This window comes from Dryobates pubescens, chromosome 25 (genome assembly GCF_014839835.1).
Source record: "Dryobates pubescens isolate bDryPub1 chromosome 25, bDryPub1.pri, whole genome shotgun sequence".
NCBI lineage: Eukaryota > Metazoa > Chordata > Aves > Piciformes > Picidae > Dryobates > Dryobates pubescens.
Window position 1 is genome coordinate 12,686,873 of NC_071636.1, and position 14,138 is coordinate 12,701,010.

A 14,138-nucleotide genomic window follows, 5' to 3' on the forward strand; every position below is an offset into this window, starting at 1 on the left:
ATCCAGATGTGTTACCAGCTTGTTCATGCCTTTTGCTTTGGTGTCTTGAGGCCAGCTGGTGTGGCTAGAGACTGGGTGTTCTGTTGCTTGCCTGGCAAGTCTAGAAATGAGTGAAGTGGCCACATCAGGCTTGAAGCAAGGAGCTGCTTCCTCAGGTCCTAATTCTGTGACTGGATGGGAGCTGTTTGAATTTAATGTGAGTGCCTGTTTAAATAATGTGGGGAGAAAGGGGAATTAGTTCAGATTAAGTGTTTAAAGGCTGCTCTGTAAACAAGTTTGTGATTGCTGCCTATCAGCGTCCTGAGCACAGCGTGTCATGGGATATTGGCACGCTTGAGGAATGTCTTCCCAAAACACTAGACCTGGCATGCATGCCTGACCATCTCACTTCCTTGCTGGATGCCTTTGGAAGTTAACTGAGATTGATGCCCCTTAGATCACATCTTTAAAATGGAGGCTGACTGTAAAATGCAGTCTGTCACTTGGGAAATATTGGGCACCGTGAGGGCAGCACGCAGTGCTGCTGCCATCCTAATTGTTCCCCCTTGGGAGGGTACTCACCAAGGCAGCGGGGGTTTGCAGTAAGCATGTGCTCTGTGCTCAGCATTTGTACCCAGCAGCAAGGTGATGTTGCTGAAGTAAGACAGTGTAGGTGCTGTCAGACAAGGACAAGCTTTTGTCCAGCTCCTTCATATGCTGCATAAACTGGGCAGGCTGTGCTCCCAGTCCTGGCTGAAAGCAGCCTCAGCCGAAATCATAGAATGTACTTCTATCTGCGGTGAAAGCTGGGCAGGTTGGCCTTGCAGTGCATGAACAGCAGCACCTTTCAGCACTCCTGCAGCCTGTAAAAGCTGGGCAGGCTGGGCTTGCAGTATGCCTCATTTCATCTACCTGAAAATGGTGCCCCAGCTTCCCTTCAATCATTTAAGCTCCCTTGCTCTCTGACACACTTTCCGCTGACAGTAATTCTGTGAGTACTCATTGGGCATTTACTGCCATCACTGGAGGAAATACTGATGGCTTAAAATGGGATCATTTCCTTTCTGATGGACAGCAAGCACCTGTGGGAGTTTTAATAGCTGTGGAGTGTGTCTGTTAGTAGGTAGTGAGGAAGACGGGTGCAGCTTTCTGCAGTGAGACGCCCGCAGGCTCCAAAGAGGAAATTGGAGAAGAGGGAGAAAACCATGGCTGGCTTCCTGTGGAGCTTGCAGAGTGTGGCTTCAAGCAGGAGTTTTTGTGTATCCATCTCACCAGTGAGTGATGGTGGAGAAGGGTTTATACAAAAACATGGGCAACCATATGCTCGCATTCCTGCACTTTTCCTTGACCTCTTACTAAACAAGGTATTGTTGTAGACATTCTTATTCTATTATCCCTTAAATGACTGTTAAACACTCCAGATTTCCAGGAACTTGGTACTGCCATGGAGGGAGAGGACTGGGGGTTTTTTTTAACCCAAGTGGTTGAGAAGGAAGAGAACAGTACCAGCCCCCCTCTCCCCAACTTTTAAAACCAGGCATTGCTCAGCACTGTGTGTGTTCAGGTCTCGTGCAAGCAGAAAGAGCAATCAAGCCTTGTAATGTATTTAAAGGCAGAGTGATACTGACCTTTCCTCGTGTAATTTTTGGCTGCATTGTGTTGAGGTAACATTTGTTCAAGGTGCTTCTACTTGGTATGGTGTCAGAATTCTAAGTCCTGGCAGCAAAGCTCTTAATTCTTGTGAGATATAACAAGTGGGTGTTCAGCAGAGTGCTGGCAGCTTGCTCTTCACAGGTGAGAGGAATGCAGCCCCTGGTAATAAATTTGACTTTCAATTACAGTGAGTTTCTTGGTTCATCCACTTTTATTTTTAAGTTAAATCATGTCTCATAAACCTGCAAACCAGTGGCAGTTTCAAATGCTTTAACATTTCCAAAGCTGCCTTGTCAAAAAGTCATCTTATTGTTGAGCTAAACGCCTGACAGGGTCAGAGCAAACATGATGCATTTTAAAAAGCCAGACCCAAATTCATCAGGAGCATGTCAGCCACAAAAGGAGAATTGCAGTCTAAGGTTAAGCAAGCAAGGATTTCATTTGCAATCATTTTAATTGATAGTGATTGTATTGCTTGAATGTAGGGTCAAAGTAAGAGAGGCACTTCAAATCTCAACTTTGTTACCTTTTCGAAAAGCTTTAGTGTCTTTGGCTGCAAGGGGGCATGGGGCTTGAGTTACTCTCTGTGTTTTTTAGCAAAGTTCACAGTGGGGGACTAGAGAGGGCAGGGAAGTAAAACAAACAAGTGTGTGTTAGGATACAGGAAAAGTGAGAACTTCCCCATCCATGAAAACTGCAGCCTGCTGGCTGGAGATAGCTGCCAACTGCCTCCCAAAGTGCCCTGAACTCTGGAGAGGGCAAAGCTGGGCTGGCCTGCTGCCAGATGGGACATCCAGCAAGTAGCTGCTGTGCCAAGCTGCTACTTCCATGGCTCCTTCCCCTTCACTGCCCTCACCATGTGCTCCTTCTCTACCCTGTAACTCTCCAGAGCAGAGCTCCCAGAAGTCTTCTCTTCTCCCACCATTAAAGCAACTTCTGCTTGTTTCTAAGATTCCCCACTTGCATTTGCTGCCTGTTCACCATGTTAAATTTGAATTCAATCACCTTGGTGTGGTCCTACCCGATACACTATGTTAGAGTTACCTCTCCCTTATCCCATTCCTTTTTCTCCCTTTTTTCTCTCCTTATTATTCACCTTACTTCATTTGCCTGTTGGCTGCTCATCTTTTCCTGTGCTGGCTCCTGTTCTTGCAGTGGTTTCTCTCTGCAGATCCATCTTTGAACCTGTGCCTTAAAAGTTAATTCTTTTCATGTATATTTCTCAGGTATATCTCAGTATTATCTTTCCATTTGAATTACTGTCTCCTGTGTTACCTTTATGCAACTAAATGGATGGTAGATTTCCCTTAGTAGTGGTCCTGTCTGTATTTGTAATGTGCTTTGCCTGCTTAGAAGGCACAAGAATATGAAGTCAGCATTGTTTGCATGTTGCTGTTTTAGAAACTGGGTATCAGGTCAGTAAGAATATTTAAAAGTAACCTAATTAAAAATAAATCTGTTTCAGTTCTTCTCTGAGCCAGGATCTCCCCCTGAGCTATTAAACAAACACATTTGACAACCCTAGTGCTAACTGCATGATCAAGTTGATGTAAGGATAGATGGTGCTTAGATCCTTGGGGGCTTTCCACTGCAGTTGTGCTGACAGAAGCTGGAGGCAGAAACGGCGACAAGCAGGGTCAGTTTTAGAGACAGCAGTGAATATTTTCATTTCTTTTGTGTGGATCCTTCTCTTGTTTGATGTTCAGTGGGACATTTCATGTTCCCCAACTTGAGGAATAAGTGCTGCACTGAAGACTTGTGGAGAGAGAAGCTGGAGGCTGTTTCTCTTCTGGGAAATCAGCCCATCTAATCCTCTGAAGTCAGCAGAAGCAATCTGGTAGGAGCTGAGTGTAACCAGTCCATGGCTGCCTGTCTGAGCCTTGCAGTGTCCCATGGGCACTGGGGACAGGGCACTGTAGTGGGCTTGATTTCATACCAGGGCTGCATTTTGAATTGATGCTTGAGGGCTGAAGGTAGTTATTTTATTAACTGTAGGTGTTACTCTCGTCCTCTGCACCCCAGCGGCACACTTGAGGGTTTTTTATCTAGCTGTGTGGTTTTTGCACTTCTTCTCAGGTTCTTTAAGTGTTCCTTGTGTGTGAAAGGTATTTACAACCCCAGCCTCCATCCACATGCTTTCTGAGATCACAAAGAGCTGTGTAAACTTGGAGGATTAAGGCAGTTTGAGCTGAGCTGAGCAAGCACACAGTGATAACTCCAGCCGGTGGATGGCTGTGAGCTTGTGCCAGGGTCCTCCAGGGCTGATAGTTGATTCCTCATGAAACAGACTGGGTGGAATTCACCAAGCACAAGTGTTTTGCTGTGGCATTTTAGGGGTAAGAAGTTTTGTTTCAGCGCCAAAGGAAGTGCACCTGCATTATTCACAGCATTGTTTATGAACTGAGCAGTGTGTACCTGACTGTCTTTAGAGATTGCAGCTGTGCCTTGGTGACAGAAAAAAGGCTTTTCAGGAAGGAGTGTTCCAAGTGATGAAGGATGTGGCCAGCTCTGCTGCAAGCAGAGATGCAGTTGCTTAACTTGAACTGGCTTGATGCATTGAATAAACCACATCACAGAGAGGTTTTTATACTATGGACTCCCAAAAATCTGTTGCACAGTCTGGGTTACATGCTTGGGTTGCCAGCCTGCACCGAGGTCTTTGCCTTTGGATCTTCACAGCTGCTGGTGTGCAGGGTATTTCAGTTAGTGCTGAAGGGTTCTTTGGTATCTGTACATCCACATAAGCAAATGGGGAGATAGAATCTCTGTGTTTATGGAGTAACTGCCAGGGAGCAGGCTCTAAAGAAAGGCCTAATTCTTTCTTATCTGTAACTGTGCAGCCAATTAGAACCATCTGCTCTCCGTCTGCAGCCCAGACAGACGAGGGGCCACAGATGGAGAGGTTGCAGCCTACCCCAAAAGGTGTGAGAGAGACTCCTAAGTGAGGACAGGTAGGAGACAGCCCTGGAAGGAGCGAGTAGTGAGGAACAAAACAGTTTTGTATATTCTGGAACAAGATTTGGCAATCTCCTTCCTGGAACTAAGAAGAGAGAATGGGCCTGGATCCACCAGCCTTCCCTGGAGAGAGAGATTTACTGGCCCTGCCAGCAAAGGTAGCCAGGTCTGCTGACTCCTGGGGTTGGGCAGAAACCATAAGGCTGGATATTGAGACCTTTTGACTTCAGGGCCTGACTTCAGACACTGCTGCTGTGTGAACCCCTAGGCTTTGTGATGTGCAAAGGGCAGAAATAATTGCTGGTCTGGGCTTGTCTGGGAGGAAGGCTCCAGTGGAGCAGTTTTTCAGGAGGTCAGCCTCACCTGCCAGCTGAGATTTTTGGATTGAAGTCAAGGTGCCTTCATAACCGTTCTTCACTGCAGTGATGTACTGTATAGTCTGTACGTGCTGAAATTTTCCAGCAATTGCCTGTGCACAAGCACAGAAGCACATCCAAAAATAGTAAGCTCTTGTGCTAAGTGAGGTCCCCAACTTGGAGGTCATAAACTTTAGTAAAAGAGCAATCGCTGGAAGGCTCTTTTAGTAGAGTAAATAGAAAGGAAACAAAGGAGGCAAGAACAGAAACCCCATTAGCCCCCTCCTGCTCTCAGCCTGAGGCTGCAAAGACCTCTGCATTTAGCAGCACAGAGAACAGCTCTGCTGTCACCCTCTGTCAGTAAGGAGAAGCCGAGTTCAGTGTCCTGCATTCCCAGGAAAAGCAAACCCCTGTGAGCTGCGTCCTCTGCTGAAGAGGGGAGGAACAGGTGGTGCTGTGTGGAAGGGCTTTTCTTGTCACAGGGCGGAGAAACTTGGCTGCTTCCTCCTGGCTGCCCTAGGCATGCTGCAGAGCTGAGGATGCCTCCCTGTGCCTTCCTCCTGCCAGCGGCGAGCAGCAGCCTCAGCTCCCAGGGCTTGGGTCTTAATTCACGGCTGTTTGGAAAGTGCTTGAGATTCTTGGACGCAAGTGGCACTACAAGTGAATGCATTATTTCCTTGGCTTCGATCCAGCTATGACTGTATTCCCTGAATTAATTTTGCTAGCAATTCAGTGGTGAGACAAACCTTAAATCTCCAAACAAAATGGGGATAAAAAGCTAAATTTCTAAGCAGGGAGTTTTGTAGGATTCAGTAAAGGGGAAAACAGCTCTGCAGGGTAGTTATGTGGTGAAGTAAATCATCCCAAACCTGCAGTGAATGTGCTGTGGGTACTGAGGGAAGATGTTCCCTAAGGCAGTAACAGAGGCCAAATCCCCATGTGAAGCCAGCTCGAATTTAAACCAAAATGGCCATTTACTGCCTTAGAAAGTGTCCTTAAAAGTGAGCATTATGTGGAGCCAGTAGTGTTATTTGTTGGTGCTTTCAGGTGCTGGCACTCCCCTGCCATAGCCTCCTTTGTCACCTTATTAGGAGCCCATTTCACCTCAGGCAGCAGCTTCCATGCATCTGTGGACACATTGCAGCTGCATCTGGCTCTGTGAAGTGCCCATTTTTGGTTGACTTCGTTTCCGAACGCTTTGCTGAGTCTCAGTTAACAGATGTCATTTCCATGGCACTAGTTTCTGATCAGTTATTAAAGCTGAGCAGTTTGATTTCTATCTCATCAACTTCCCAGCAAATAGGACAATGTGACCTTCAAGTGGCATCTGCAACTGTAGCTTTCGAGTGTTAACTTACAACTAAAAACCGAAGAGAGCAGCTAAACACTGATTTGTATTCTTCCTTTTATCACACGGGGAGAATAATGCCAGACAACCATTTTCCTTGCTCTTCCACTAGCTATGGACTTGGCAAGCTGAGCTGTATTCTGGTGTGTTCTGCACCCCTGAGACAGTGCTGTTTGTTTTAATTCTGGGATGGGGGGTTTGGAACTTGCTGTATATATGTGTTTTGAGGAGCTTGCCAGCCACACAGGACTTCCCTGTGCAAGGTGTACAGAGGTTGGATGCTGGCTGATTGCCTCTGAGCCTGGGTTGAAATATGAAACAGTTGTGTGTGTGTGTTTTGTCGTCGTGAGTCAGATTTCAATGTCTCTGTGACCCTGAAGTGTCAGTGCAGCATCTCACTTCACAGGGAAGGGTGCTGAAGCAGGGAGTGATTTGGAGTGGAATCAGCATGTCGCACACTGAGGCAGTCAATTCACTAATTAAAGGAGAGGGGGAGGAAGTAATCTAGAGCAATCAGCAGGGCATTTCATCCCAGTTCCTCATTTGCTTTTTTGTTGGGCTTTAGTTTTTGAGAGACTAGGCAGCTAATGATTTTGTGAGGTTATATTTTTCTTGCAGTACTGAAGGTGTGTATGCTGATGTGAGCAAGCTGTGTTCATGCAGGATACAAATATCCACTGTGAAATTCCTTCAGTTGGGATGAGGCATTTAGAAAAAATTTGTGGCTGAAGCTGACAAATCTTGCATGGTAAACAGTGCTTTTAAGGCATCTCCTAATCTGATATGAGTACTGCATCTGGGATGAGTATTGAGTCCATCTGTGGAGCCCTCAACACAGGAAGGACATAGACCTGAGGGAGAGGGTCCAGAGGATGGCCATGAAAATGATCAGAGGGCTGCAACATCTCTGCTATGAGAACAGGGGTTGTTCAGCCTGGAGAAGGAAGGGCTTCAGGGAGACCTAATAGCAGCATTCCAGTCCCTGAAGGGGGCTATAAGAAGGCTGCAGAGGGACTGTTTACAAAGACCTGGAGTGACAGGGTGATGGGGAGTGGTTTGAAACTACAGTAGATTTAGATTGGATGTTAGGAACAAGTTCTCCACCATGAGGGTGGTGGAACACTGCAGGTAGTTGAGGCCCTGGAGGTTATTCAGGGTCAGACTGGACAAGGCTCTGAGCAAACTGATCTAATGGAGGATCATAGAATCAATAAGGTTGGAAAAGACCTCAGAGATCATCAAGTCCAACCTATCACCCAATATCTCATGACTAACTAAACCCTGGCTTCAAGCCCAGTCCGTTTCTGAACACCTCCAGTGATGGTGACTCCACCACCTCCCTGGGCAGCACATTCCAATGGCCAATTACTTTTTCTGCAAAGAACTTTCTCCTCACTTTGAGTCTAAACCTCCCCTGGTGCAGCTTGAGACTGTGTCCCCTTGTTCTGGTGCTGATTGCCTGGGAGAAGAGACCAATCCCCACCTGGCTACAACCTCCTTTCAGGTAGTTGTAGAGAGCAATGAAGTCTCCCCTGAGCCTCCAGGCTAAACAATCCCAGCTCCCTCAGCCTCTCCTCATAGGGCTGTGCTCAAGGCCTCTCCCCAGCCTCATTGCCCTTCTCTGGACACGTTCAAGAGTCTCAATGTCCTTCTTAAACTGAGGAGCCCAGAACTGGACATGGTACTCAAGGTGTGGCCTAACCAATGCAGAGTACAGGGGCACAATGACTTCCCTGCTCCTGCTGGCCACACTATTCTTGATGCATGCCAGGATGTCGTTGGCCTTCTTGGCCACCTGGGCACACTGCTGGCTCATGTTTAGGCAGCTGTCAATCAGTACCCCCAGCTCCCTTTCTGCCTGTCTGCTCTCCAGCCACTCTGACCCCAGCTTGTAGCTCTGCATGGGGTTGTTGTGACCAAAGTGCAACGCTTGGACTTCTTGAATGCCACCCTGTTGGACTCTGCCCATCTGTCCAGCCTGTCAAGGTGCCTCTGGAGACCCCTCCTACCCTCTAACAGATCAACATCTGCAGGCAAAGAAGGTATTTAGTACCTCAGCCTTTTCCTCATCTTTAGTTACAATATTCCCCTCCAAGTCGGCTCTTCTTGCCCCTCTTTTTAGCACTGAAGGTTCTTCTTGCCCCTCTTTTTAGCACTGATATATTTATAAAACTGCTTTTTATTGTCTCTTACAGAGGTGGCCAGCTGAAGTTCTAACTGGGCTTTTGCCTCTCTAATTTTTCTTCTACATGATCTAACAACCTCCTTAAATGTATCACAAGTTGCCTCTCCCCCTTTCCAAAGGTGATACACCCTCTTTTTTCCCCTTAATTCCTTCAAGAGCTGCTTGCCCATCCAGGCCAGTTGCCTTCCCCGTCAGCTCATCGTTCAGCACATGGGCACACCCTGTTCCTTTGCCTTCAAGAGCTCCTGTTTGAAGTAGGTCCAACTGTCCTGGACCCCTTTGTTCTTAAGGGCTGCTACCCAGGGTACTCTCCGAATTAGTTGCTTAGATAAGCTGAAGTCTGCCCTCTGGAAGTAAGGATTCTGTTAGTGTTCCTCCTTATTTCCCTGCATGTTGAAAACTCCACTCTCTCATGGTTGCTGCACCCTAGACAGCCTCCTACCATCACAGCAGGATGTCCCTGCTGACTGCAGGGTGTTTGGACCAGATGACTTTTGGAGGTCCTTTCCAACCCAAACCGTTCTATGATACTTACCTTGCATAAAACACTAATGGGGATAAAGATTCTCCAAAACATTCCAAAGAGAGTTTCCTTTTTTACACTTGAACAGCTAATAAAAGACATTGGGGAAACATTTATCTGCCTGCAGTGAACTAATGTCATGGTGATTTGGCATATTATTTCTTTAACTCTTTTTCTGGGTGGTTTGTGTAGGGGGGAGAGGTTAATACATTGTCACCGAGAGTTCAGCTTTCAGTCCTCAAAGATGCCAGGGATAGCAGCAGTAATTCCCTTCTCTGATCTCAGGTCCTATGTTAATCATTATGACACGACATCCTCGCTCTTGCGCTGCGCTCAGATCGCGCATTGCAGTCCTGGCTGGGGCAGACGCTTAGCGCTTAGAAGTGTTCAACCTCTGTTACGTGTTCAGATCCCATTGATCTCGGCTGGCTTACTGAATGCGTGGTAGGCTTTAGAAGTGCGTTTCTCCATGTGAATGCTGCACTGAGTCAGAGACTGTCAGGCCAAAGGGGGGTCTGATATGTTGCTTTCTGAGATCACAAACACAGCAAACTAAAAAACCACCTCTGCTTCAGTTAAGCAGTTAAAGGCTTTCCTTCAGGATGCTGATTGTTCTTGTGCTGTTGACGTATGTTTTCTGAATTAATCTGAAGCAAACTCATTTTCATAACCAGTTCCAGCATCTCTGAAATTAATCAAACACATAGCCTGGAGAGTATTCATCCTAATCTAATCTAAAATTACTGTTTGCATTGTGCGTGCCTAATTATTCATCTTAAGTCATCTCTGGAAAGAACATGCTGTCTTGTTTGTGCTTCTGTTCAATATTTATACTGCCTAATGCTTAAAAGTAGTCTCAAAGAACTGAACTTACTATTTTTTTTCCCCCTTTCCCTTCCTTTGCAGAAGGACATGTCACTAAAGCCTCAGGAGCGGAAGGAGAAATGGGAGAGGCATCCAGGAAAGAAACCTCGGGAAGCTGAAAACTGTGTCTCTGCTGAGCCAAGTGAGAATGGCCATAACAATGATGCTGGGAGCTCTGAGAGAGAGGCAGAAAGAGGCAAAGAGCGGATGAAGAAGAAGCATCCCTTGAAGCCATCCAAACAGGTAGGGAGGTTTATTTCTCATCCGAGCGACTGCCTTGTGGCATTGGCCAGTGTGAGGCTGTTGCTGTAGCTGCCTTCTCTGGTAACTTGTGGTGGTGAAAATGTCTCTGATAAGACTTCTGTCCAAGTGCACAAATCCTGTGTTGTGGGCACATTTTATAAGCTAAAATGGAAGATGAGGTGTACTGATTAATGTAGGACAGAAGGAGCAGATCTCCCTTGTATGGGTGCCTTGTAATGGTCTTCGCATGGAAATCCTCTGTTGCATCATAGACCTCTTGGGGGAAGATGTGCTCACTAACATGCACGTGGAAGTTGCAAACATTAATATGTCCATCTCATGAATCAAGTTCACATGCCCCCAAAATTGTTCAGCACATGGGCACACCCTGTTCCTTTGCCTTCAAGAAGGAAAGCTGTTGAGAAGGAGAGAACATTCAAGTGGTTTAGAAGTGGAAAGTCAGTTTGGAGGAAGTTGTGTTCTGCTGAGTGTTTTGTTTCTTCTCTTTTAAATGTGGTAGAGCTTTAATGAATTAGAGACACCATGCTAGAGGGGATGACTCCCATCTGAACCACGGTGTGTACAGGGCCAGGGAGGTGACAAGAGGGACTATGGCTGGCAGGCTATCTATCACATAACTGCTGCTCAGCAGGAAGATTTGTTGGTGACTCAGTGCTCATTCATCAGTTTGAAATCCACATGGCACAGCAGCCTGTATCTATGAGCAAACACTTTCCCAGTTGTCCCCTAACATGGTGCTGAATGATGGCCAGTGGGAAGACCACTGTGCTTGACCCTCTGGCATTTGGTCTGAGCCAAGAAGTACACTACAATGAAAAACTCTTTTTCTTCCCTGTGGAGTAGAGAAAAAGAGCTATTTAACCCAAGCACACCTTCTGTTCAGTGAAACTATTTCTGTATGTGTGCCAGACAATGAAAGATTGAACTCTCCACTTATTGGAAGTGTTTTTTCAGACTTGGAATATTTCAGGATTTGAAAGGATCATTAAGGCTGTCTAATGTAAACTCCTACTTAACTTCACCACCATCCACAATCTGTTGTGATCATGTTGTAGTGTATTTGTTCAGAAGGACTCATCATGTTTTACATTAGAAGTTCTGCTCATGGCCCCACTCTTCTGGTGGTTAATTGTTCTCATTAACAAATTAGCAGATTTTTGTTCTCTTCCTTTTGGTTTAAAAAAAAATAGTTGGAATGATTCAATGCAAATAAGTTCTGTAAAGATGTTAGTACTTCTTTGCTTGCAAACATTCAGGTAGCAAATCACGTAGCCATGCACTCCTAGTAAAATATCTGCTGGGTTTGTTTTCTTGTAACTCCTCAAAGTGATACCAAATGTTTTGCTTTTAGGCTCCTCAGTGTATATGCGGTTAAATATATCAAGTTCCTTGTTTGTTTTTGCTAGTAGATGAGTGATAGGATTTCAAGTCCCCCTCTGCAGGTACATTGAGTCTGTGCACAAATACTCTGTGCAAATTAAAATGACTTTTTATTAGGGGGGAGTAGATGCACATTTTAATTTTGATCATAGTTTCAGCAACCAGGATCCTTTTCTTGGTATCCAAACCCACAAACACTCAGCATATGTTTCAGTGGAAGTCCATGGCTCTGATATAAAGGGTTTAGAAGCTGTAATGCTGGATGGCATTCCTTCCTGCTGCTTACACCAGGACTGGGACTTTGTGCTTCATCGGCTGCTGTTATGTAAGGTTGTTTTATTTACATGAAAAGGCCCCAAACCCCAATCCAGTGACCCTTGCAAAGTATACATAAAGCTGGCTCACTTCCCATTCTGCTCCCTGGGGTAATATTAAAAATGCTTGTGTTGATGCAACTGAGAGAGCTCTGGTTAGAGTTAGGGAGACAAGGAGCACCACAGGAGGTCATCAGGTCTTGATTGTCACCCAAATCTCTCCAACATGAAAGCCTGGTTTCAGTAAATGTTGCTTGTCTAGGGTTCAGAGTTATTCCTTCAGGTCTGAGTTAGGCTGCAGGGAGTTTGGTGCCTTTTCAGGGCCTTGCACCCTTGTGGGTCACTGGCTGTGCTGAGCAGGCAGTGGGGAGGTCCTCTCTTCCTGGAGCTGGGCTGAGCTGGTTGGTCACCCGCTGCAGAGGAGGAAAGGGCTGTCCTTTGTGACGATATCTACAAGAAGTTTGAAATTGGTTCAGTTAGTCGTGGCCACTAGGGATTTCAAGACTCTTCCTTAGAAACCTTTGGGGTAAGAGGCTTTGCTGCAGTGGCCAAACTCCACTGTCTGTGATTACATACAGCTGCCTTAGTTTACCAAACATTTAGATTATTTGTACTTCAGCTCTGAAAAATGAGGACATGGTTATCTGTTTCTTCTGGCTAGTATTTGGCTGCCATCAATGATTAAATAGAACATTTGCTGCCACATTCAGGAAAACTGAGTTCATATTTCATTGTTTAATCCTGTAAGCATAAGTAACAAACTCCACAGAAAAACAGAACAAAACCCAAGGAGCTTGCAAAAAGAGTAGAAAATGAAACCTGTGATGAGTGACTCATTAATACTGTTCCCCTTTAAACAAGTCACACATGGAATTCGGCTTTTGTTGGAAAGGGAGTCCTAAAAAATACCTTTTATTATCCTAGCTGATCTAGTTGTGAAAACCAGGCAAATTTTCAGGTCTGTGAGGTTGATGAAAGTAGCAGCTAGATAAACTTGGCTATTCTTAGTTCAATCTAATTATGCAAATGATATAGACAAGTTCAATAAATTTTCTTTTCTTTTTTTTTTTTTAATAACCACAAAGTTCACACCTAGAATTCTGGCATTTTCTGCCAAGCTGTCTAGACAAATTGGCTGTGATACCGAGTTTCCCAGAACTGGTGGGTGATTTTTTTTGCATCTCAGGGTTATTAAACATAGGTTTATACCTAATTTGGAAAGCTTACTGTAATTAATGCTAATTATATTGAGATGTTGCTTAGAAATTACTGTTCAGTTTGAAGCTTTCCTTATACTATCATCCCTTCTCTTCACAATGCTACTCAATTGTCATCTTTTCTATGCAGCCTCCTCTAATAAATCAAATTGGGCATTATAATTATGGCATTCTGCTAATCCTTGTAGAGAGGTGCAAAGTGGTAAGCTGATTTGAGTGCCAGGTTGTCTGCTTTGTTTAGGAAATTAGATTAATACTTCACTCCTTTTGACAAAGCATGCAGGTGACTAGATGCTTCTGAATCTTTGGTTCTTTTGGACCTCAGGATATAGGGAGAGGGTTGCAAGACCCCATTTGTCCTTTCCAGCCTATTACTCCACCTGTGTATGGAAATCATTCAAACACACTTATCTCCTGCTGTAACCAAGCAGAAGACTTAAAATAGTCACAGTCCCTTCAGCCCAGAAGTTTGTCAGGATTTAGGGTTTTTTCTCAAGATGTGTGCAAGGAAAGGTGCTGGCTTGAAACCAGTGCTCTCCAGAGGAAATCAGCAAAACCTGCCACAGTTAGCAGGGGGATGTCAAGGAATGAGAAGGTGTTTTTAAAAGCTGTGGCATACTTGAGTGTAAGCAGAGTGGCCTGTGGTAAAGTCTGCCCCTTTGAAAGTTGCCTCCAGCATGGCAGCATTTGTTGGAAATGTGTTTAAAAGCCAAGTCCAAGGCTAATGCAGTGGTTTGTGGAAGGGAATCTCCACCATAGCTGTAGGCAGTGCCAGTGGGAGAGAGGAGCCCATCATCTCTTTAAATAATTCCTCTATGGTTGTGTGTATAATTCACTTAGATGAAGTGAGAGGTAGGCATAAGATGAAACCTCTTCATTCCTGTTATGTTTCCTTGTTTTGTCTTAAGTCATTCTTTTTGAGCCTGTCTTTCATTAACCTTAGCTGAGCTGTTTTTCTTTCTTCTGGGTTCCTTTTTGGAGCTGCTTATTCTTCTGAATGTCTGAGCTGCCTGGAGTCACCGTGGATGTAGAGCAGTGAGGAGTTTTATGAGCTTCAGGACTTGCTACCATTTCTGTATGCAGACTGAAAAGGGCTGACC

The 14,138-nt window shown here is 45.2% G+C and overlaps 1 protein-coding gene across 17 annotated transcripts in view; it reads left to right on the top strand.

Moving 5' to 3' along the window:
* FBRSL1 (fibrosin like 1) overlaps positions 1–14,138 on the top strand; it is a 560,475-nt gene that overhangs the window by 146,657 nt on the left and 399,680 nt on the right. For all 17 annotated transcript variants that reach the window (XM_054172920.1, XM_054172926.1, XM_054172935.1 and 14 more), the window contains exon 2: positions 9,906–10,106. In XM_054172920.1, the coding sequence (XP_054028895.1) occupies positions 9,906–10,106 (201 nt within the window). The remainder of the gene's footprint in view (positions 1–9,905; positions 10,107–14,138) is intronic.